Raw genomic sequence first — 25,954 nt, 5'->3', positions numbered from 1 at the left:
GATTTTCCGAAGAGCATCGGGCTGGTGTACGGTGAGGCCATCGTTGCCTCTGTGGGGACGCCCACGGAAAGCTGGCACCTACCGATTGCTGGGCTGAGTTTGCGGAGCAAGATGGCACAAGAATGTACGGATGGTTCATCTTCCTCACAGTCCTCAGATGGATGTAGTCATGGATACCGCCGCAAGCCAAAGAAAACATCTGGATGACCCTGGCTGACGTGACCGGACAAGATTGCTTATACCTCAGTACAGCAACACCAAGCAATCCCTTTTTCACAGGTTTAATAGGGGGTTCCACTGACATCAACAAAGTTTAAGAACTTATTGATGGAGACCCCTGTGCAGCAGGTCATGGACTCAATGGATGGGAATGCCTGGTTTCCACGGATTGGGCATTCACCCTCATTGCCACCCCAGGAATCACAAATTCTGGGGTCCCTGAATGCAGACTGGTGTAGTATTATCTGATTTACTGTTAGACGTTGATAGTGTTAGACATGCTACGCTACAAAATAGAGCTGCAATTGATTTCTTGCTTTTAGCGCAAGGACACGGTTGTGATGAGTTTGAAGGGATGTGTTGTATGAATCTATCCGATCACTCAGAATCCATTTTCAGTAGTATTCAACAATTAAAGAAGGGAGTCAGGAAGCTGACAGAAAGCGATGAATTAGATTGGCTAACAAAGATGTTCGAGGGTTGGGGATTGTCTGGATGGTTGATATCTCTGCTCAAGACTGTGGGGGTAGTTATCCTGGTTGTGATAACTGTGCTCCTAGTGTTGCCCTGTCTTTTCAGCCTTCTGCAAAGGGCCCTGCAGAGGGCAGCCGGGACAATATTTTTAGCACAAATACAAAAAGGGGGAATTGTCGGGGGATGCAACGGGTCTGTAGAATGCCTGACAGTTCGAGAACAGTGCGACCTTGAGCAGCTTGTAGTGTATCCTTGAAAGTCTGGAAAGATCCGAGAAGACCAGTACAAAAACAAGATAGTGATAAGAAGAACCGTCCTGATGAACTCACCAATCATGAATTGTTAGTTACTAACTAAACCAATCATATACTAACACATACTCTGAAGAAGGGGATAAAAAGGTGTGTTAGAACAATAAAGTATCCATTTTGCATGATCTATTACTTGTCGTGTCCGTCTCTACCGCCACAACCATTAACTGCTGCCGTTCCGAGCATAACCTCAATAGTAACGGCAATACAGGCCGTGGCCCACCCATGGATGGCTGCTTTAGATGTCAAGGATATGTTCTTTTATGATTCCCCTAAGGGAAGAGGACAAACCCCAGTTCGCCTTCACTTGGGAGGGGACACAATACGCTTTTAATTGGCCTCCCCAGGGATAGAGGCATTCCCCCGCTATTCCCCACAATGCTTTAGCCAAGCTTCTTGATGCTGTGGAAGTGCCATCAGGTGTTCACATATATCAATATATAGATGATATCCTAGTTGGTTGTTGAGGATTTCTTGGCTGGGCGAAGGCATGTGAGCAATCCAGCCGTTAGGTGGGAACGAAGCATAAGTTTACAAAATGCTGGAGCAGACAAGGACGCTGGGTCCTTGTATGCTGGGAAAAAAGAAGATAAGAAGAGCCTGACAAACAACACCTGGATGCTGAAGAATGAGATAAGTAACTGCTGGACACCTCGTGAAGAAGCTTGCGTAGCCAATAGAGAATAAGATAGTGTCGCGTGAAACAGGGTATTGTACCAATTAGAGTATTGTATAAGGCGCATGCACAAGCACATAAGATATATAACTGTGTCAAACGTTGTAGTAAATGGACTTCACTTGATCACATTGGTCTGTGTGTGATGTCCCCTGTGGATCCTCCGCAACAGTCGGTGGGGATAGCAAGGAACAGGTAGGGTAAGTGGCTGAGGCCATCTGGAATCCGTTAGTCAAGAATGGGCTAGACATTCCATCTTCTAAATGTCAAGGTCCTGGACAAGAAATTAAATTCCTGGGGGCACGGTGGATAGCTGGAGCAGTTGCGGTACCCGACGACACTCTTATCAGCTATTGAAAAGGGACAGACTCCAGGCAATAAAACGGAATTACAGCAGCTGCTAGGTACTTTGGGCTACTGGAGAAAACATATACCAGGGTTCTCAGTGATTGCCCGCCTTCTCTATGACTTGCTCCAAAACAATAGGAAATGGGATTGGACTTTGCAACATATGGAAGCCCTTAACACTTTGAAAGATGAGCTTAAGGCTTATCAGAGACTAGGCCCGTTGCACCCACGAGACCCGTTAAGGGTGGAATGGGGATTTGCCGCACATGCTTCGTACTGTGGCGTGTTTCAAAAGGGACCGCAAGGACCAGCTAGGACTTTATTATTCTCTTCCACTTCATTCAAGGAGACTGAACAACGATACTCAGATTGGGAAAAGGGGGTCCTTTCCCTCACTAGAGCGGTTAAGGAGGCTGAAAAGCTGCACACATCACAAGATGTTATAGTACAGGGCCCTTTCCCTCTCTTAAACTCAGTCCTCAATGGGTCGCCTCCTCCCGAGGGAGTAGCCCAAAAGGCCACAGTTAGGAAATGGTATGCATACCTAGAAGGGATAAGTCAGCTGTGGGAGCACTGCTCAGCAGTAGCCAAAACATTGGTGTGTTATCAACACCCTTCTAGCTACAACTACAAAGCACAGCACTATGAGGGCTGCTATGGGGAAAGTTACCTCCATCCCAGCCAGACCCAAACCAAAACTACATCACAGGGAGACGGCAAACTTCATCTTTCTTTAGCAGCCATTAGAAAAGGGAGACGGGCATGGGAAAGCAGGGCGATCCTTTGTTGCCCTTGAACCCTATGTTACTGAGGCATCTGAGACGCCCACTGGAAGGCGTCTTCATCTCTTCTATATCCCCAAGCGATCGGGTGAAGTTTGGTGACACGGGCGTGTAAGTGACCCGAGGACTTCACCTTTATTTAGTCTTCCTGGGGAGGAGATGGAAACGGTTTACCTGAAGTAGATGGAAACTGACATATGATGTTTCCTTGAAACTGCACTGGTGCAGTGTTTGCTTACTGAATGATTGAGCTAGGTAACATCTATTGTTCTGTCTGCATCAACTCCCTAAGGTATCTAGAAGGTGTTCCCGCTTCTGGGGGCGGGGGAATTTTGAAGAAGCTAGGTATGGCTTTGTTATGGATTTGTGTGGCATGGTTGTTTTTTTTTTGGTCGCGGGGGAGGGGGCCGCAGGGGTGGCTCCTGTGAGAAGCTGCTAGAAGCTCTCCCCTCCCCCCTCCCCCCCCCCCCCCCTCCAAGTCGGACCCGCCTCTGGTCCAGGCTGACCCAATCAGTGACGGTGGTAGTGTTGTCCCACAAGTGGGGGTGTTTACTCGGTGTGTGAAACGCCAATGTACACACAGAGCAGAGGTATTTTATTCCAATTCATGTTTGCGCAAAGATAGGGGCTAGGTGGTAATCCACATAGCTAGCACACCTCATGCCTAAACGGGCAAGCAATTTATACGGTTCAGTTATACATATTCATTTTCCAAAGTTCTTCCCCAAAACTATTACTGGTAGTCGCTTATCTAGTACAGTTTCTATTGGGTTAAAGTTTCCCCGCTTCGAATTAAAGGTACAGTGTTCTTTTATTCTACAGCGCATGCTCAAGGAGAGTGGGGGGGTAAGTCTTTTGGTCTTGAATTGAGTCGGTGGTCGTGATCTCCCCCTGCCGCCTTTACCTTTCCTCCAGTTATCAAAGATTTTTTGCTGACTTCATGGCTATTAGCAATTTTTCAACTTTTAGGCGCCTCCTGGGGTAGGATGTTCCCTTCTTATCAGTCTTTTAGTTCTTCTTCAGGGGCAGAGTCGTTAGCACGGCATGCCTTGTGTATACAAAGGGTATCTTATTTCACAAGACCTTTGTGGTCTTCTTAAGTACATCACTCCTTAAGTATATAATTTCTTAAGTACATCAGTAGTGCCTCTGGGATAACGTATTTAAGTAAGAAGGGGAACCTGCAGGGAGTAGGGGGATTGGAATGCGAGAGGAACACCCATGCAGATACCGAGGTCAGCGAAGAAGGAGGGGGAGGAGGGCCGCCTGAGGAGGTTGATGCCCCTGCAGCCCGTGGTGAGACGGCAGGCTGTCCCCCTGCAGCCCATGGAGGTGAACGGTGGAGCGGAGGCCCCCGAAGATGGCCGTGACTCCATGGGAAAGCCCGCGCTGGAGCAGTGTGTGACTGAAGATCCGCCCGCGGAAAGGACCCACACCAGGTTAGTTCGGGAAGAACTGCAGCCCGCGGAAAGGACTCACGTTGGAGACGTTCGTGAAGGACTGTCTCCCGTGGGAGGGACCCCACGGTGGAGCAGGGGACGAGTGAGGAGTCCTCCCCCTGTAGGAGGAAGGAGCGGCAGAGACAATGTGTGGCGAGCTGACCCCAACCCCCATCCCTGTTCCCCTGCGCCGCCGGGGGGAGGAGGTAGAGAGAACCGGGAGTGGAGTTGAGCTCGGAAAGAGGGAGGGGTGGGGGAAGGTGTTCTAAGGTTTGGTTTTACTTCCTAATATCCTTGTTTTGATTTGATTTGTAGTAAATTAAATTGATTTTGTTTCTTCCCCAAGTTGAGCCTGTCTTTTGCCCGTGACCGTAAGTGGTGAGTGATCCCTCCCAGTCCTTATCTCCACCCACGAGCCTGCCTTTATATTTTCTCCTCATCCCGTTGCAAATATTCTGGTAAAGAAATCAAAATTTAATCACATGGAAGAGTTAGGTTTGATTAAGAAGTAAAATTGTGAAGCATAATGTATAGGATTGTTAAGTTTGAAATGTAGCCATAGAAACTTTAGGAACCGTGTTATGTGTCATTACAGGAACCTTAATATTGTTAAAGTTTGAAATAGCTAACCATAGAAACCTCACCAGGAAGTTACTGGTCTTTCTATGTTTTGTTTCAAGAAACTAAGGAAACCGTCATGGACACCAGTTTGCTGCTTGGAAACCCCCTTACCCTTCCCATCTTGATTTGAGTATCGAAGATTCCAATCAGTAGAGCTAAGTGTAACTGACCAATGATTGTTTTTAAATAACAATATTGATAAGGATATATAATCAAAGGACCAATCATTTATCCTTTCTTTGTTTAAAAACTATTAACTTCAGTATCTCATCTCAATATAGATCGTGTCACAGCTTAAGACAACTAAAAGCTACGCAAATTATAATGATGATGATGACAATTACAATTACATTTTGCAAAAGCCCTGCTAACCATCCAGTCAGAGAAAATCCAAAGTTTTGGAATATCTTATTCAGCCAAAAACTTTCTGTATTTGATCTTAATTCTCTACTGCTTTGAGCCACATGTTTTATCCTGTCTATTTGGTGGTTTAAGTCATCTGTTACATTTGGTATATGGACACAACACGAATCGTTTGTAAGTCCAATATACCCACATACTCCATGTTCTTTTAACAATAGCAAGTCTAGAGCTAGACGATTTTGCAATGCCATTTTACTAGTAGCTTGCACCTGCGCATTAAGTTCGTTTAGCCCAATTTGAGTAGCATTAACCAATGTTTCTACTTGGAGTGAAAGGTTGTGAAGAATAATTTTATTCTGAAGAGTTGTCGCCTGCGGTGTAAAAATAGATTCCAATACCCATCCTATTTGGGTTCCAGTACTTGGGGGTTGCCAGGAATCATCCTCTCGTCTCACTCTATTCCACCATCGAGGCCGTAGGGGGGATTTCTTCCAAAGAGGGCATAGAGTTAGTAAGCCCAATGTCCACTGTTTATTTTTGTCTTTCATGGGGAGGTGAGTAGACCACATACCATCGCTACTCACCCAAACAGTTAGTCCTAAACTTTCTACCTGTCCTTTGTTGCAGTCTATTCCAGGCCAAGCTCTTCTCCCATTATTAAGAGGGGACCAAGTATCATTTAAAGCACTACTATAATTTCTACAAGCACATCCCCATCTCAGTGCTTTAGCCACTGGATATAGTCTTTGAACTTCTGCATCAGAAGAATTACAAGTATAAACCTTTGTACAGTTCCATTTAGGATGTGTGATTTTCTCTGTTTGTCTGGCCCAATCCAAATTTCCATAAATAGTTTTAGTTCTGGGTGGATCTAGCAAGGGCCCTATAACTCCAATAAATTCTAAACACCATTCTATATTTTGAATATGATCCCAAGTTCCTTTTTGCACTTGTCTCCATGGCTTTGGCAGTTGGCAGCCCCAAGGGGTATTTGTACAAGTTTCCCCTGAAGGACGATAAATTAGTTCCTTTGCCCATGAGGTAGATGGTTTAGTAATGTTACAATTCAAAATGCTATAGTTCCTTCTTTCAAAATTTAAAGAATAATTGCCATCGAGGTCTGTCCAATTTAATCTGCTAAGCTGATTTTCGTTGTCCCACATCTTTTTCCAAGTTTTGGTCAGGTTCATTGTCAATACTCCCCATGGAATTGGATTCTCAGCTGACTTTGGAATGGGAAGACAGGCTGTTATTGAAGTCAAATTTTGTACCTTCGCAAAACCCTGAATCAATTGTAAAACTAGATTGTCCTGAATCAGCATCCCGGGAGCGACTGATATCAAGATTAATAATTTAAGCAATAACCGCCTCATTTTGTTTACCTCACACTACAGATTCCTTTATCATGTCAATTCGTGATTCTACTTTTATAATCTTACATCTGCTTTGTATCTTACGCTTAGAGCGACTTATGAGGAAATATTCACAGCCTATAACGCACAAGAGGATCAATGCCCCTGACAGTATCCCTAATAGTAACCCTAATATTATAAGCTTTACACAATTATTTTCCCAAGTACATAGCATGCAACTTATCTATAAAGTTTCAGTTGTCCTTCTTCCTGTACAGAACTCAGAAAGACTGCAGGATTAGTCAAGTTAGTAGTTTTCAAAATCACATCATCTTGCTCCATTAAAATTACCTGATATTTCATCATTCTGCTCGGGGATAGCCAATGGCCCCCCTTTTGCTCCAACACTGATATCACCATGTGTGGCACATATACCACCATCATTCTTCCCAAAGTCAATTTTCGAGCCTCCTGTATTATCATCACAGTGGCTGCTACCGCTCTCAAACAAGCAGGCCAGCCTTTGCTTACAAAGTCCAATTGTTTGGAAAAATATCCAACCGGTCGCTTCCAACTTCCCATCTTCTGAGTCAGCACCCCCAGTGCAATGTGTTGTTTTTCATGTACAAATAACTGGAAGTCTTTAGTCAAATCCGGAAGTCCCAAGGCTGGTGCTGTCATCAGGGCCTGTTTTAAACTCTTGAAAGCTCTTTGCTGATCTGGACCCCATTCAAATGGTGGACCTTTAAGAGCTTCATACAATGGCTTAGCCAACAGACCATAGTTCATTATCCATAGCCGACACCACCCAGCCATTCCCAAAAAGGTTCTCAATTCATGGGTATTTCTCGGCTCCGGGATACTGCAAATTGCTTCTTTCCGCTCCGTTCCCAACTGTCTTTGTCCTTGGGAGATTTCAAAACCCAGATATATCACAGTCTGCTTTGCTATCTGGGCCTTAGTTCTAGAGACTTTGTATCCACTTAGCCCCAAAAAGTTCAAAAGATCAATTGTTACCTTTATACATGCTGGTCTCTCTTCCGTAGCTATCAGTATGTCGTCTACGTACTGAAGGAGCAAATGTCCAGGTTTGGGACCATCTTGTTTCCACATCTCAAGTTCTTTTGCTAATTGGATCCCAAAAATTGTTGGGCTGTTCTTGAACCCTTGCGGCAGTCTTGTCCATGTCAATTGCGTTTTTTGTCCTGTGTTTGGATTCTCCCACTCGAAAGCAAATAATTTTCGACTTCCTTCTTCCAGGGGTATACAAAAGAAAGCATCCTTCAAATCAAGCACTGTAAACCACTGATGATTCTCCCCTAGAGCTGTTAACAGTGTATATGGATTGGCCACTACAGGGTGTGTATCTTTCACTATCTGATTTATTGCTCTCAGATCCTGTACTAATCTGTATTCTCCTGATGGCTTTTTCACTGGTAAAATTGGAGTGTTATATTCAGATGCACATTCCTCTAAAATTCCATATTTCAAAAATTTATCAATTAATTTCTTGATTCCCAATCTAGCCTCAGGTTTAATTGGATATTGCTTTAATCTCACTGGCCTCACATTCTCCTTCAGTTCCACCTTTACAGGTTGTGCCATTTTAGATTTTCCAGGTATGTCTGTGTTCCAAACTGTAGGGATCACAGCATCATCAACTTCTTGTGGCATCTCCTGAGTTTTAACCTTCTCCTGTATCATCAATATTTCTCCTGTCTTTGATTCCGGTATCTTTCCATCAGTGGATAAATTTCCCATACTCTTACTCTTAAATAATTTGGAAAATGCCATTATGTTTATACCCAATACCAAATATCTATTAAATATATATCAAATATCAGAAATCAATAATCAAATATCAAATGTCAAATACCGAACCAAATATCAAATGCCAAGTATCAAGTACAAAGTTTCAAATACCAAATGCATGTATCAAATACCAGATATCAAACGAATACAAATAACAGTTGTTGCCAGGTAATGGAGTCCACCTGCTTGTCTAGGGCACGGACAAAACCCACTTCCCTAGGCAAGAGTCATAACCAACATCCCCTGGCAAGATTATTAACCAGCAAAATGTATTCACACTTTAAAACTTCCAACCTCAGTTGGAGGCACTACAATTGTTGCCAGGTAATGGAGTCCACCTACTTGTCTAGGGCACGGACAAAGCCGACTTCCCTAGGCAAGAGTCATAACCAATATCCCCTGGCAAGATTATTACCCAACAAAATATACTCACACTTAAAACTTCCAACCTCAGTTGGAGGCACTACCTTTGAGAACTCTATGGCGTATAGGTTCCCTTGTTTCCCACAGTTGTCCAACCCTGCAATAGCTTTCGCTTATGACTTACGGGCAGACGCGTAGGCTTCTACACAAACGGGTACCCTCTCATCCCCAACCCTGCGAAGGTTTCTCCCCGCCTTACGGGCAGGCTACCCAAACAAGTTTCAAAGAAGTGCCTTACCCTTTTTCCAGGGAACGTTGCAAGGAGCTTTATGAGTCGAGAGTGATGGTTCTCCCTGAGAATCCCTCGGTGCCGGCCAGAGCTCGATCAACACTCGATCTCGTCCAGTCTCACTCGCAAGGTCCCACCTGGGTCGCCAAAACTGTCGCCGAAAACCGGAATAAAACTCCTTAACAGCAATGAGAAGTTAAGAAGCAGGCACTCCTTTATTGCAGCGCTGGGCGCACAGGGGATCACTCCACCTAGTGTGTGCACCTGTCTGGTTCAATCATGCAGGTTAAATACACACCTGTTATACATATTCACTAGATTTCTGGGAAATGTCATACATAATCATCAACTGTCCGATAAATCATTAGCATATGTAAATGTCCTTCTACGCAAGCGTGGTGAAGTCTCTGGTGGTCTTCAGAAACCCTCTGGTGGTCTTCCATAGTCTTCCTCACTTTGTCCGATAGTTGACCTCTCTTATGTGATTCTGCGCAGTACGATTTTGCCATCATGTATTAGATTTACATAAAAGTACATTCAATGTTACTCCTTACATTTAATGTTTCTAGTGATTGGCCCCCAGTCACATCACCTTATCAATATTCTTATACTATAACGTTCATTGGTTAATCTTACCTAATCCCACTAACTGGTCTCTTGATCAAAGTGGGGTTTCTAAACCACAGAACTAAGGTCCATAACGATCTCTCTCTTAGTTCATTAAGACAAAACACTACAATCTAACAAATCTGTCAGAATTTCTATGGTTAACCGATCTTAGACAATACTTATTCTTTTATGATTGCATACCGCACATTTTGTATGTTCCTAAGTTTCTATAGCTATTGTGAGCTTCAAACCCCTATTTTCTACAATCTTTACCCTTTTAACCAAACCCGACTTAAGTGAAATTTCAACTTTTATCAAATATTGGTAACATTTCCCCCCTTTGAAAGTTTTGAAAATCACTTCAATACTTTCACTATAATTTATCAATTATTTACTATAAGCTGAAAGAAGCTCTGGGATTGTTTGTCCATTTTGATGTCTTGCAATAACTTGGATAATCATAGTTTTACGATTGATTTTTTTTCTTAAAGAAAAATTAGACATATCACTCAAATTATCCTGTCTTTGTTTACAAACTATTAACTTCAGTATCTCATCTCAATATAGATCGTGTCACAGCTTAAGACAACTAAAAGCTACGCAAATTATAATGATGATGATGACAATTACAATTACATTTTGCAAAAGCCCTGCTAACCATCCAGTCAGAGAAAATCCAAAGTTTTGGAATATCTTATTCAGCCAAAAACTTTCTGTATTTGATCTTAATTCTCTACTGCTTTGAGCCACATGTTTTATCCTGTCTATTTGGTGGTTTAAGTCATCTGTTACATTTGGTATATGGACACAACACGAATCGTTTGTAAGTCCAATATACCCACATACTCCATGTTCTTTTAACAATAGCAAGTCTAGAGCTAGACGATTTTGCAATGCCATTTTACTAGTAGCTTGCACCTGCGCATTAAGTTCGTTTAGCCCAATTCGAGTAGCATTAGCCAATGTTTCTACTTGGAGTGAAAGGTTGTGAAGAATAATTTTATTCTGAAGAGTTGTCGCCTGCGGTGTAAAAATAGATTCCAATACCCATCCTATTTGGGTTCCAGTACTTGGGGGTTGCCAGGAATCATCCTCTCGTCTCACTCTATTCCACCATCGAGGCCGTAGGGGGGATTTCTTCCAAAGAGGGCATAGAGTTAGTAAGCCCAATGTCCACTGTTTATTTTTGTCTTTCATGGGGAGGTGAGTAGACCACATACCATCGCTACTCACCCAAACAGTTAGTCCTAAACTTTCTACCTGTCCTTTGTTGCAGTCTATTCCAGGCCAAGCTCTTCTCCCATTATTAAGAGGGGACCAAGTATCATTTAAAGCACTACTATAATTTCTACAAGCACATCCCCATCTCAGTGCTTTAGCCACTGGATATAGTCTTTGAACTTCTGCATCAGAAGAATTACAAGTATAAACCTTTGTACAGTTCCATTTAGGATGTGTGATTTTCTCTGTTTGTCTGGCCCAATCCAAATTTCCATAAATAGTTTTAGTTCTGGGTGGATCTAGCAAGGGCCCTATAACTCCAATAAATTCTAAACACCATTCTATATTTTGAATATGATCCCAAGTTCCTTTTTGCACTTGTCTCCATGGCTTTGGCAGTTGGCAGCCCCAAGGGGTATTTGTACAAGTTTCCCCTGAAGGACGATAAATTAGTTCCTTTGCCCATGAGGTAGATGGTTTAGTAATGTTACAATTCAAAATGCTATAGTTCCTTCTTTCAAAATTTAAAGGATAATTGCCATCGAGGTCTGTCCAATTTAATCTGCTAAGCTGATTTTCGTTGTCCCACATCTTTTTCCAAGTTTTGGTCAGGTTCATTGTCAATACTCCCCATGGAATTGGATTCTCAGCTGACTTTGGAATGGGAAGACAGGCTGTTATTGAAGTCAAATTTTGTACCTTCGCAAAACCCTGAATCAATTGTAAAACTAGATTGTCCTGAATCAGCATCCCGGGAGCGACTGATATCAAGATTAATAATTTAAGCAATAACCGCCTCATTTTGTTTACCTCACACTACAGATTCCTTTATCATGTCAATTCGTGATTCTACTTTTATAATCTTACATCTGCTTTGTATCTTACGCTTAGAGCGACTTATGAGGAAATATTCACAGCCTATAACGCACAAGAGGATCAATGCCCCTGACAGTATCCCTAATAGTAACCCTAATATTATAAGCTTTACACAATTATTTTCCCAAGTACATAGCATGCAACTTATCTATAAAGTTTCAGTTGTCCTTCTTCCTGTACAGAACTCAGAAAGACTGCAGGATTAGTCAAGTTAGTAGTTTTCAAAATCACATCATCTTGCTCCATTAAAATTACCTGATATTTCATCATTCTGCTCGGGGATAGCCAATGGCCCCCCTTTTGCTCCAACACTGATATCACCATGTGTGGCACATATACCACCATCATTCTTCCCAAAGTCAATTTTCGAGCCTCCTGTATTATCATCACAGTGGCTGCTACCGCTCTCAAACAAGCAGGCCAGCCTTTGCTTACAAAGTCCAATTGTTTGGAAAAATATCCAACCGGTCGCTTCCAACTTCCCATCTTCTGAGTCAGCACCCCCAGTGCAATGTGTTGTTTTTCATGTACAAATAACTGGAAGTCTTTAGTCAAATCCGGAAGTCCCAAGGCTGGTGCTGTCATCAGGGCCTGTTTTAAACTCTTGAAAGCTCTTTGCTGATCTGGACCCCATTCAAATGGTGGACCTTTAAGAGCTTCATACAATGGCTTAGCCAACAGACCATAGTTCATTATCCATAGCCGACACCACCCAGCCATTCCCAAAAAGGTTCTCAATTCATGGGTATTTCTCGGCTCCGGGATACTGCAAATTGCTTCTTTCCGCTCCGTTCCCAACTGTCTTTGTCCTTGGGAGATTTCAAAACCCAGATATATCACAGTCTGCTTTGCTATCTGGGCCTTAGTTCTAGAGACTTTGTATCCACTTAGCCCCAAAAAGTTCAAAAGATCAATTGTTACCTTTATACATGCTGGTCTCTCTTCCGTAGCTATCAGTATGTCGTCTACGTACTGAAGGAGCAAATGTCCAGGTTTGGGACCATCTTGTTTCCACATCTCAAGTTCTTTTGCTAATTGGATCCCAAAAATTGTTGGGCTGTTCTTGAACCCTTGCGGCAGTCTTGTCCATGTCAATTGCGTTTTTTGTCCTGTGTTTGGATTCTCCCACTCGAAAGCAAATAATTTTCGACTTCCTTCTTCCAGGGGTATACAAAAGAAAGCATCCTTCAAATCAAGCACTGTAAACCACTGATGATTCTCCCCTAGAGCTGTTAACAGTGTATATGGATTGGCCACTACAGGGTGTGTATCTTTCACTATCTGATTTATTGCTCTCAGATCCTGTACTAATCTGTATTCTCCTGATGGCTTTTTCACTGGTAAAATTGGAGTGTTATATTCAGATGCACATTCCTCTAAAATTCCATATTTCAAAAATTTATCAATTAATTTCTTGATTCCCAATCTAGCCTCAGGTTTAATTGGATATTGCTTTAATCTCACTGGCCTCACATTCTCCTTCAGTTCCACCTTTACAGGTTGTGCCATTTTAGATTTTCCAGGTATGTCTGTGTTCCAAACTGTAGGGATCACAGCATCATCAACTTCTTGTGGCATCTCCTGAGTTTTAACCTTCTCCTGTATCATCAATATTTCTCCTGTCTTTGATTCCGGTATCTTTCCATCAGTGGATAAATTTCCCATACTCTTACTCTTAAATAATTTGGAAAATGCCATTATGTTTATACCCAATACCAAATATCTATTAAATATATATCAAATATCAGAAATCAATAATCAAATATCAAATGTCAAATACCGAACCAAATATCAAATGCCAAGTATCAAGTACAAAGTTTCAAATACCAAATGCATGTATCAAATACCAGATATCAAACGAATACAAATAACAGTTGTTGCCAGGTAATGGAGTCCACCTGCTTGTCTAGGGCACGGACAAAACCCACTTCCCTAGGCAAGAGTCATAACCAACATCCCCTGGCAAGATTATTAACCAGCAAAATGTATTCACACTTTAAAACTTCCAACCTCAGTTGGAGGCACTACAATTGTTGCCAGGTAATGGAGTCCACCTACTTGTCTAGGGCACGGACAAAGCCGACTTCCCTAGGCAAGAGTCATAACCAATATCCCCTGGCAAGATTATTACCCAACAAAATATACTCACACTTAAAACTTCCAACCTCAGTTGGAGGCACTACCTTTGAGAACTCTATGGCGTATAGGTTCCCTTGTTTCCCACAGTTGTCCAACCCTGCAATAGCTTTCGCTTATGACTTACAGGCAGACGCCTAGGCTTCTACACAAACGGGTACCCTCTCATCCCCAACCCTGCGAAGGTTTCTCCCCGCCTTACGGGCAGGCTACCCAAACAAGTTTCAAAGAAGTGCCTTACCCTTTTTCCAGGGAACGTTGCGAGGAGCTTTATGAGTCGAGAGTGATGGTTCTCCCCGAGAATCCCTCGGTGCCGGCCGGAGCTCGATCAACACTCGATCTCGTCCAGTCTCACTCGCAAGGTCCCACCTGGGTCGCCAAAACTGTCGCCGAAAACCGGAATAAAACTCCTTAACAGCAATGAGAAGTTAAGAAGCAGGCACTCCTTTATTGCAGCGCTGGGCGCACAGGGGATCACTCCACCTAGTGTGTGCACCTGTCTGGTTCAATCATGCAGGTTAAATACACACCTGTTTTACATATTCACTAGATTTCTGGGAAATGTCATACATAATCATCAACTGTCCGATAAATCATTAGCATATGTAAATGTCCTTCTACGCAAGCGTGGTGAAGTCTCTGGTGGTCTTCAGAAACCCTCTGGTGGTCTTCCATAGTCTTCCTCACTTTGTCCGATAGTTGACCTCTCTTATGTGATTCTGCGCAGTACGATTTTGCCATCATGTATTAGATTTACATAAAAGTACATTCAATGTTAATCCTTACATTTAACGTTTCTAGTGATTGGCCCCCAGTCACATCACCTTATCAATATTCTTATACTAAAACGTTCATTGGTTAATCTTACCTAATCCCACTAACTGGTCTCTTGATCAAAGTGGGGTTTCTAAACCACAGAACTAAGGTCCATAACGATCTCTCTCTTAGTTCATTAAGACAAAACACTACAATCTAACAAATCTGTCAGAATTTCTATGGTTAACCGTTCTTAGACAATACTTATTCTTTCATGATTGCATACCGCACATTTTGTATGTTCCTAAGTTTCTATAGCTATTGTGAGCTTCAAACCCCTATTTTCTACAATCTTTACCCTTTTAACCAAACCCGACTTAAGTGAAATTTCAACTTTTATCAAATATTGGTAACACAATCAGTAGAGCTAAGTGTAACTGACCAATGATTGTTTTTAAATAAGAATATTGATAAGGTTATATAATCAAAGGACCAATCATTATACAGGTTAAATTTAAGAGCGAGCATAGTATGCATTTTTATGTAAAGAGCTTATGTAACAATGACCTGACATAAAAAGTCTATAAAGAGTGATGGATTTTGATACTAAGTTGGACACGCCTTTGGAGGAGCGATCCCCCGTGTCCCCAGCGCTGCAATAAACAAAGTGCCTGCTTCTTAACTTCTCATTGGTGTTAAGGAGTTTTATGCCGGATTTCGGTAACAATCCCACCGTGGCCGGGGTGGGGGGAGTGAGCGAGCGGCTGCGTGGTGCTTTGTTACCGGCTGGGCTGAAACCACGACAGTCTCATACATTCAGAGAGACTGGGCGATTACCATAGGTTTTAGAAGCCTGTGGCGCCTGGTGGAATTCACGTCTCGCCTCGCAGGCAACGTTGCCGACACTTTGCTCCAAACCAGAGCGAGCAAAGGGTTATTATTAAACAGTGATCCACTGAAGAATCGTAGAATCCTAGAGCAGCCCAGGTGGGAAAGGACCTTGAAAGATCATCTGGTCCATCCTTTTGTGGGAAAGGGAGCCTAGATGAGATTATCTAGCACCCTGTCCAATCGCACCTTGAAAACCTCTAGCGATGGGGACTCTACCACATCCCTGGGGAGGCTGTTCCAGTGGATGATTGTGTGAGAAACGCACTCATGCAGAATTTTATGAATTTTACCACTTTATTATAGAGCAAAGGCAAACAGCGCTGGGCGCATGGTTGAAACCAGAGGCGCACCCGGTTGCACCCGAACTCGCCTTTTATACACTGTGTTCGTGGCGTTTTCAAAAAGTCATTTTAATATTGCAGATATCTATTTAACATAACCACCCCAGACCACCCCCACTTGCACGCGTCTCTCGTGGTTCGAGGGGGCTCCCAGGGATCCGCAAGGGATGAAGTTAGTAGTCTTCCTCCAGAGGCACTTTTCACCCCATGATTTTCCGGCAGCTGCAGGTGGTTGTCTTATCGTTCCATCTTTCCATTTCCAATTAGCTCCAAGGGTACATTTCCTGTGTCAAGGCCTAGGTTACTGTCAGTGAAGCAAACATCCTGTCAAGATATAGCTTATGTGGCAGTTAGGCAAACTTTCAGTATTCTCATTTTGCGAAAGTCAATATACATTTCACAATTGTTCTCACTGTAAAAAAAAAAAAAAAGTCAGTAGTCAGTCTGTCTTGTATAGAGATGAAATCTCTCTCCTGGGGCAACTTGTACCCATTGCCCCTTGTCTTCTCCATGTGGCTCCTTGTGAAGAGAGAGCCTCCCTCCTCTTTGTAGCCACCCTTTAAGTACTGGAATACTGTGATGAGGTCCCCCCGAGCCTTCTCTTCTCCAAAGGAAAAATGACCCAACTCCTTCAGTCTTTCCTCATAGGGCAGGTTCTCCAGCCTTTTGATCATCTTCATGGTGCTCTTTTGGACCTTCTCCGGTCTGTCTGCATCTTTTTTTGAATTGTGGGGACCAGAAGTGGACACAGTGCTCCAGGTGCGGCCTGCAGGGGTGGCCTCTGTGAGAAGAGGCCAGGGTCTGCCCTGTGCCGGACACAGCTGGTTCCAGCCAGCTAGGCACCGGGCTCACCGCAGGCCAAAGCTGAGCAACTTGGAGAAGCTGGTGGTGCCCCTGTGGAAAAATATTTAAGAAAGGGCAAAACGCTGTCCGGGGCACGTATTTCCCTGCTGCCCGTGGATCCGGCAGGTGGATATTTCCTGAAGGAACTTTTTCATCCTATTTTCTCTCCCTGTCCTGTTGAGGAGGGGCAGTGAGAGAGCAGCTGGGTGGGCCCCTGGCAGCCGGCCAAGGTCAACCCATCAACCCATCGCAAAGCCTAAAAGGCAGATTCCTCCATGTAGCAGTTGAAGGGGGTTGGTGGTTTAAAGAATGATAGTGACTGGGGTAGGAACAGGACGTTTTGGAGATAGGAAAGTCGGGAAATATCTGGGGATCCAGTCACTTTGGGTGGGCGGGGGGGGGGAATTTCAAGAGAAAAAGCCTTCTTTCTGAGCAATAAGAGGTTCTTGTGAGAAAAAGGATCTTGACCCCATTTTCTTTCTCACTTGGTAATAAAAGTGATAAAGAACTGGAACTCCTGCGTGGAAAGGGATGAAAATGTGCGGAGCCCGTTGGATTCTCTTTGCGTGTGTGCATTGGAAACCCAGGAACAGCTATGAAGAGGTCATGGAGTAGATGCGAGCTTGGTCTTGCTAAACTTGATTAAAACAGAGCCTTAGAGAAGGCAATGCCTTGAGGATGTGAAGGGTAAAAGGACAATAAGTAAGGCTGGAGATGTAGTTCCTGACCCTTTTGTCGGGAAGGATTAGGACCGAATGTTGATTTGACTGAAGCGCAGGTACCAATCCGTCTTCCGTAACTGAAATTTCAGTAGCAAAGGAGACCCAAAGCTGAGAATTGGGCACCGATGATGCTTTTGATACTGTCCAGGTTTCCCCTAGCAATGACCCCAGAGCTCTGAGGGCGATAGTCAAGGGCATGGGGGCCCAGGTGGTGTTCTCCTCAGTCCTGCCGGTGAGGGGAAAGGGCGGGAGGAGGAGGGCACTGATAATGCGGGTCAAGAATTGGCTGCGGAGCTGGTGCTGGCGACAGGGTTTTGGGTTCTGTGACCATGGGCCCCTGTTTGTGGGTCAGCGTCTGCTTGGGAGAGAGGGGATCCACCTCACTAAGCGGGGCAAAGGTATTTTTACCAGTAGGCTAGCTGACCTCATTAGGAGGGCTTTAAACTAGGAATGAGGAGGGGAGGGAGAGAGTAACCAGCAGCCCTGCGAGGCAGCGACGGACAGGGTCACTGAGCAAAGCGCAGGGGTTGATGTGACAGGAAGGGATCACAAAATCACCAAAACGGGGCTTAAGCAGGGTCACCTCCAGCATTTGCATGTAAGCAAGGAAGTGCCTACAAGGCACCATTACGGAGAAATCCCCAAAACCCCTTCTGGGGAGTCAACATGCTGGGGGTGCCTCTCTGAAGTGCCTGTACACTAATGCACGCAGTATGGGGAATAAGCATGAGGAGTCAGAGATGCGTGTGCAGTTGCAGGGCTACGATCTTGTTGGGATCACGGAGACGTGGTGGGATGGCTCCCGTGACCGGAGTGTTGCAATGGAGGGCTACGGGCTCTTTAGGAAGGACGGGCTGGGAAGATGAGGAGGGGCAGTGGCCCTTTTATGTGAGACAACAGCTGGAATGCACGGAGCCCTGCCTGGGGAGGGCTGATGAGCCGACTGAGAGCTTATGGGTAAGGATTGAAGAGAAGATGGGTAAGGGTGGCATTCTAGTGGGTGTCTGCTATAGGCCGCCCGACCAGGAAGAACAAGCGGATGAGGCCCTCTACAGACAGATAAGATGGGAGCAGCCTCGCGTTCGCAGGCCCTGGTGTGGCAGTACACTCCCCCCACCTCCCAAGCTGGAAAACAAAACTTCTCCAGGCAGGGAGAAGAGGAAAAAAGCCCCTAAACCCTAGAGGCCGCAGGTTGAAATTTGAACTGGCCAATCGAGACGTGCCAGGTACACAGAGGTGACCTTCTTAGCCAATAGCGATTAAATGACCACAGATCAGATTCGACAGGGGTAGCAATGGGGTCCCGCCGGAGGACATGTTGGAATCAGTCCTCCTCGGAGCAGCGGGTCTGCAGTCAGGGTCTCCCCCTTGGGTCGGGGCACCGCCCGAGGTAATTCCTCGAGGGAGAGAGCCCTCATCATCTTTTAGGTGAGTGATATGCGTGTTTTGAGTCATCATTTTTAAATCTTAAGGATTCTTAAGTCAGCTGTGTAGTATTAATACTCTTTACATCATTGAGCCTGTGGTTTTATAAAATGTTACCAGAGTTCTAACTAACTTTTGCTGAAGAATAAATCTGAGCTTTAACACCTGTTGGATTTGATTGTGCATGCCTCCGTAACACCTGGTCCTCACGGGGGACTTCAACCACCCCGATATCTGCTGGAGGGCCAACACAGCAGGGCATAAGCAATCTAGGAGGCTCCTGGAGTGCATTGACGACAACTTCCTCACCCAAGTGATAGAGGAGCCAATGAGGAGAGGTGCTCTGCTGGACCTCCTACCGACCGACAAGGAGGGGCTCGTTAGGGATGCGAAGGTCAAAGGCGGCCTTGGCTGCAGTGACCGTGAGATGGTGGAGTTCAGGATCCCGAGAGGAGGGAGGAGGGTAAAACGCAAGCTCACGTCCCTGGACTTGAGGAGAGCCGACTCTAGCCTCTTCAGGGATCTGCTTGGAAGCGTCCCGTGGGATAAGGCCCTGGAGGGAAGAGGGGCCCAAGAAAGCTGGTTAATACTGGAGGGTCACCTCCTCCAAGCTCAAGAGCGGTCCATCCCAACGAGCAGGAAGTCAGGCAAAAATGCCAGGAGGCCTGCGTGGATGAGCAACGAGCTCCTGGCCAAACTCCAGCACAAAAAGGAAGCCTGCAGGGGGTGGAAGCAAGGACGAGTAACCTGGGAGGAATACGGAGACATTGTCCGAGCACGCAGGGCTGAGGTTAGGAAAGCTGGAATTCCCACCTGGAATTGAATCTGGCAAGGGAGGTCAAAGACAACAAGAAGGGCTTCTATAAGGGCTTCTACTTAGTGGGCATGGTTGAAGGTTGGACTCGATGATCTTAAAGGTCTTTTCCAACCTAAACGATTCTATGATTCTGTAAGTACATAGGTGACAAAAGGAAGGCTATGGAAAAATGTGGGCCCTCTGCTGAATGAGGCGGGGGGACCTGGTGACACAGGACATGGAAAAGGCTGTGGAACTGCAGCGGCCCCTTCTCTCCCTTCCCCCCCCGCCAGTACCTGCCGCCCTTTCTCTTCTGTCCTGGGACTTCGAGGTGACCTGCTGAAAGAAAACGGCATCCACCTGCCGCAACTGCAAGGCTGCGGCTGCAACCCAAACGGAAGCACTACAGCCTACCTGTGCTGACGTCTCCCCACAAACAGACCTCCCAAGGACTGATATAGCTGTCTAGACCTCGGGCCGCATGGAGCTCCAGTACCTGGAAGTCCCCCTAGCACCCGAAGGCAGCGGTGGATGTCATAGCTGCAAGCGTGCCCAGCTGGAAGATCTCCTTGGACAAGTAACTATGCTACAAGAGGAGCTCGACAGGCAGCGCGGTATCCGGGAACGCGAGCAGGGGATCGATGCGTGGTATTGTACGCTGTCCCGGGCTGAGCGACAGCCTGCCTTTAAGGCTGCGCAAGAGGAAGGTAAGCCTGAATCCAACCTCGAGCTGACTGATGCAAGGCACTCACGAGATGAAGGAGACTGGACGCTTGTCTGTGCTTGGGGTAGAAGGAAGAACGCTCCCCCATCTCCTGATGTGTCCCTACATAACAGACAGGATGCTCTGGGGTTGGAGACTGAAGAACACGTGAGTAACGGACAGGATCCAGGACAAGCCAACCATGCAAAGCTGACCCAACCACCCACCCGCATTAGAACCAGCGCCGCCAGAAAAGCATGCAAGGTATTAGTAATTGGAGATTCCCTACTGAGAGGCACCGAAGCACCCATTTGCTGTCCAGACGATTTCTCTAGAGAAACCTGCTGCCTACCAGGAGCTCGCATTTGTCTAGAGAAGCCTGCTGCCTACCAGGAGCTCGCATTCGTGGCATCACTGAGAGGCTGCCGAGCCTGGTGAACCCTGCGGGTTATCATCCGCTCCTACTATTCCGCATAGGGTCTGGCGAGGCAACTTAGAACCCTCCCAAGAGACTATATGTCCCTCGGAGCAATGTTAAAAGGATCGGGAGCACAGGCGGTGGTCTCCTCTATCCTCCCAGTCAGAGGAAGGGGTCCAGGAAGGAGGAGACGAATTGAACAGGTGAATGCCTGGCTGCGTAGCTGGTGCCATGCTCAAGGTTTTGGCTTCTATGATTGTGGATCTACCTTTGAGAAGCCGGGTCTGTTGGGAGCTGATGGGATTCACCTCACCAAGCGGGGCAAGAGGGTCTTGAGTTGGAAGAGTTGGAAGCCACTGTGCAGAAGGAGCAGAAGGGAGCTGGCAGCTCTTTAAGGACATTTTTCTTAGCGCACAAGAGCTCTCGATCCCCATGCGTAAGAAATCAGGCAAGGAAGGCAGGAGACCAGCGTGGCTGGGGAAGGACCTTCTGGTCGAGCTGAAGCGCAAGAAGGAAATGCATAGGCAGTGGAAGCGGGGACACGCATCCTGGGAAGAATATAGGGATGCTGCCCGGGTGTGTAGGGATGGGATCAGGAAAGCTAAGGCACAGCTGGAGCTGAATTTGGCAAGGGATGTGAAGAATCATAAGGAGGGCTTCTACAGGTGCGTTGGTCAGAAAAGGAAGAGTAAAGAAAACGTACGCCACCCCCACCCCCCTCCGATAAAGAAGACGGGAGATCTAGTGACAACCGACATGGAGAAGGCTGAGGTACTCAACGACTCTTTTCCTCCCTTTTCGCTGGCAACCACTGTTCCCACATCTCTCAAGTCCCTGAACCTCAAGGCAGGGACTGGGGGAACAAAGTCCCTCCCATCGTAGGAAACGATCCGGTTTGAGACCTCCTGAGGAACCTGAACGTACACAAGTCCTGCACCTGGGGAGGAACAACCCCATGCACCAGTATATGCTGGAGGCCGACTGGCTGGAAAGTAGCTTTGCAGAAAAGGACGTGGGGGGCTCCTGGTGGACACCAAGTTGAACATGAGCCGACAACGTGCCCTTGCCGCAAAGAAGGCTAAGGATATCCTTAGCCCGATATAGAGGAAAGCAGGGTTTATGTATGTTACAATACAGTTGTGTAGACCAATCAAATTGCTCACTATCCCCGGGGGCGCAGGGCACCACAGGCCACCCTTGGGCAGCTTTGGGGGCACTGCCTATTTTTCTAAAAGCCTCCTACCCAGCTTAGCGCAAATCCTATCTTGATCTGCCCTCCAGCCCTCCAGCCACCAGTGCTGAACACAGGCTTTGTATTTTATTTTCTCCCAGGAGGCGTGCGGCTTAGAAACGTCTGCAACTGAAGCGGGGCTTTCAGGGAACAATTTAGAGCAACTTCTGTTGGTTCTGCGAAATGTTCTGAAAAGTTAAGGCCTGCCCTGCCCTGGCAAAAGCAGTCATTTGACTGGAGGGAGCAGCACCAAAAAGCCACAAGCACGTTTGGGGTGGACTTGATGCGGTAATAAATAACAAGAAATAGTACTTCTAGCTACAACAGCCTCTTCTGAGACCTCGTTGCCCGCCCGCAGGGTCGCAGCACTACACGGCACAGATCCCTCCGCGGACTCGCCCGACGTCGTCTCCCTCCGCGCCCCGGTCGGATCCCTCCGCGCCCCGGTCGGATCCCTCCGCGCCCCGGTCGGATCCCTCCGCGCCCCGGGGGCACGCAAACTCCCTGAGCCCCGGTAAGCGCCAGGTCGACGAGGGCGGACCCGCCAAGGGGGCGGGGACAAGCGGCAACGACAGGCGAGACAGCCAATCGAGACGCGGGATCGGCCGGCGGCGATCTGGCGGCCCAATGGGCGCCGCGGAGGGCCTGGCCGAGTGGAGGAAGCGCGGGGGCGACAACGGGCGTTGTCGTGGCTGGCGAGATTGTTGGGGCGCGGGCCGCCCGGCCCGGTGGCGCCACTACTGTCTTCGGAAAGATCACCGGCAAGGCGCTTCCCCGCCAACGTCATCTACGAGGACGAGGAGGTAGCCGCGGCTTTGCTCTGTGCGCGGTTCCTCTTCCCTTCCCCCCCCTCCCCCTCCCCCCGCGCTCGCAGGCACCCTGAGCCGAGGCCCCGTTGCGCGGTGCCTGGGAGCGCGGCAGGGCGGGTGGCGGCGTTGCTGCGGGTGGGTGGGTGGAGGGACGGGGGACGGACGGGGCCTCTCTGGGTTGTGGCGCTCTCTACTGCACCATCCCTAAAACATCGCGCTTCTTCGGTACCCCCCCCCGCCCCCGGCTGCTGCGGCGCGTACCGGGTTTCCGGTGTTGCCCGGCTCGCCTCGGTTCCCAGCCCCACCGCGTCGTGTGCGTGCGCGCGTGCGCGTGCGTAGAGGAGGGCCTCTGACGGTAACGCACTTGGTGGCAGCCGCAGACGTCTGCCGCCTGATATCCCTTTGGCACTGCAAGTCGCGCAAAGTTTGCTGCCGAGGGATGGGAGTGGTCCTGCCTCGTGTGGGATGATAGTCTTGAAACCAGAGTAGCGACCGTAATGAGTTAGTTCTGCATAGGAGAAATGCAGGTCTCTGTGCCTCGTAACAGCATTATAGAGATTTCACAGCTCTGCTGTGCTAGGCTTTGGTTCTGAACCCCCAAACCGGATTATTAAAGCAAAGAATTACAGCTTTTCTTATTTTTCTTAACAGAAAGCTAGAAACCGGTCATCCTGCGGGCTGCAAAAGCTTCCCAGATCTTGTTTCTGTGCTGAAGTGGGACCGTGATAACAGCATGCTTGCGAGGTTCGCGGATGCTGGTGCACCACAACGTGCTAGGAACTAGAGTGAGCTGCTTAGACTGTGGGGAAAAAAATGCAGCCGTTGCCTACACGATGTTAACTTTAAGTTAGTATCCCGTATAATTTTGTTATTAAAATGCTGAAGATTAACAGTTAGGGATGCCTTCTGCTTTTGAAGGTAGGGTTTATGGGCAATACAGAAGACAGGCTCGTACTAGGCGCTTGCAGGCTTCCTGGGATTATGCTTTTGTTCAATACTTGAGCTCCCTGTCGCATGGAAAACGAACGGCCGCTGATCTTCCACTTCACCAAACTCTTTGCTGGTTCAGTTAAGCCGTTTGTCTCCTGCCTCTGTGGTGGACCACATCGAATAGAAAAACTGCTTAGGAAACGATCAGCCCAAATTGAAACATACTGGAGGTCGCTAATCTGAAGTACTGGCCCGTCTCCTTGCCCCCATCATCTTGCGTGCACTTCTGGAGGGGGCTCTGTAAATACGTTGTATTTTGTGTATAGAGAGTATTAATATCGTGTAAGAAAAATCAACGTTTCGGCTTGCGTTTGGGGTATCTGGCAATCTGCTTCTGTACGAGTTCGGTGGGGCGTATTGATTTGCTTAAGCTATTGCCTTTCTCTGAAGCCAATTGCGTTTTAACTGTTTACTCTTCCTCCAGCGCCTTGCGTTCCGTGATCTTTCGCCCCAAGCTCCGACGCTTTTCCTAGTCACGCCTAAGGAGCCAATTATCGGGTTATCTGACGCAGAAGATTCTGGTGAATCTGTAAGTACTGCGGAAGCTTTCTGTGGGCTAAACTGTACCTGTAATTAGTTCCTAATTTACTAGGCTCTCTCTCCCACCCCCCCTTTCCCTCTTGATAGGGCACACGCAGTAGGCTATTGTGGGTTTTCTGGCGCTATAATCTTTTGCCTCTAGCTTATAATGGAGTTGAGCTTTTTGGCTAAAAGTAGCGATATAAAGCAACGCTCCTCCCTGGGTATGTACTTCTGGTGCAAAATGCAGCATTGTTTTGGAGCGCAGTCTGATGCCTGTCGTCGTGGTTTAGAGTAAGAGTAGTAGTACTTCCTCTAATACGGAGAAGAGGGCTTGGGGTTTTTGGCAGGTCAGGGGTGAGGAAGGGCAAAGCTGGTTGAGAGGTGCTGGATGCTTCACTCTTGGCTGTGAAAGTCAAGTTCAAAGACTTTGTAAACCCACGCAAAAGGCAGCCTAAAGTTTATTTTCCACCAGAATTGCTTATGTTGCCTGAAGATATAATGGGGGCTTTAACCCGGAGACAAACTTAGCTTCTGTGGCCGCTTTGTAGTCCGTTACTGTCCAGCTTGAAAAAAATTGCATGGCTCTTCCCACCCCCCCCACCCCCCCACACACACAGTGTGCATAATCGGTCTTTGTAGCTTTGCTTGGAAAATGTCAGTTGCAGGCGGGCGGACAGACGGTAATTTGAAGCGCAACGGTTGAACTGCTAGGAATTGGCTACCTGGTTTCTCTGGGTGGTTCTCTGCTCTCAGTCCTTCCCTTCCTGCCCTCTCCCCTCTTTGTGTGTGGCTTTTTATTTTATTTATTTATGGGTTTGTACTTCCTTCTCCAGCTTCTTGGGCATTTCATGATTGTTGGCAAGAAGCGTGCTGCTCACCTGGGCCTGACCAATGGATTCCGGATGGTTGCGGATGAAGGGCCCGAGGGCGGGCAGTCTGTCTGTCACGTACATCGACATATTCTGGGTGGCCGTCAGTTGGACTGGCCGCCTGGCTAAGATTTTTGCACCGCAAGAGTTGCTGCACGTGTACAAATTGCCACTGAATGGATTTCGTCTGTTGCCCGTCAGTCTAGTAGCCGCTGTTGACGTCTAATTTTTTGTGACGTGTGTCTGTGGAAGGTAATAAAAGCTTTGAGCAGCAGTTGCACAATAAAGATTTAGCATGGGGATATCACCTCTGTCTTGTGCGTCTTACTGAGGGAAATAGTTCTGCAAGTTAAAATGGTGTCTCCCCGGAGTGTAAGTATGTGGAACGTTTCAGTCTGTTAACAGCGTTCTATAGACAGATAATGATTTGCCCAGTCATTTGAAGCATGATGCTGGAACCGCTTAGCAGTCTCCTGCGTCGTGCAGGAAGCCAACTCTTAGCTTTTTGGAAGTGGTACGCAAACGTACGTAAAGCCAGTGTAGGCTGCTGCTAAAGCTTTAGAAAACGCTGTATGTGACGCTACAGGCATGCCGTACAAGGGTGGTTTCGGCACAGTGCAATGCGGTGGAAGCATCCAACTCCTGTTGGAGCGCTTTATCAATGGCTGTGTGCTAAGGCCCCGTTGATATCCCTTTTCTGGTGAGGAGGGATATGGTAGGAGAAAAGAGTCGGTCTGAATGGCAGCT

At 46.8% G+C, this 25,954-nt stretch overlaps 1 protein-coding gene across 1 annotated transcript; it reads left to right on the top strand.

Annotated features, from left to right (window-relative positions):
• The first annotated feature begins 21,218 nt into the window (after positions 1–21,218).
• Positions 21,219–25,514, top strand: LOC138683413 (uncharacterized). Its single transcript, XM_069775130.1, is given in 6 exon segments — positions 21,219–21,557; positions 21,637–21,778; positions 22,527–22,789; positions 22,791–22,820; positions 24,241–24,345; positions 25,172–25,514. Coding segments are annotated over 6 exon segments (1,044 nt in total). The 3' UTR covers positions 25,337–25,514.
• The last annotated feature ends 440 nt before the right edge of the window (positions 25,515–25,954 follow it).

Source organism: Haliaeetus albicilla, chromosome W (assembly GCF_947461875.1).
Source record: "Haliaeetus albicilla chromosome W, bHalAlb1.1, whole genome shotgun sequence".
Taxonomy (NCBI): Eukaryota; Metazoa; Chordata; class Aves; order Accipitriformes; family Accipitridae; genus Haliaeetus; species Haliaeetus albicilla.
This window is presented reverse-complemented; position numbering and strand designations above follow the sequence as displayed.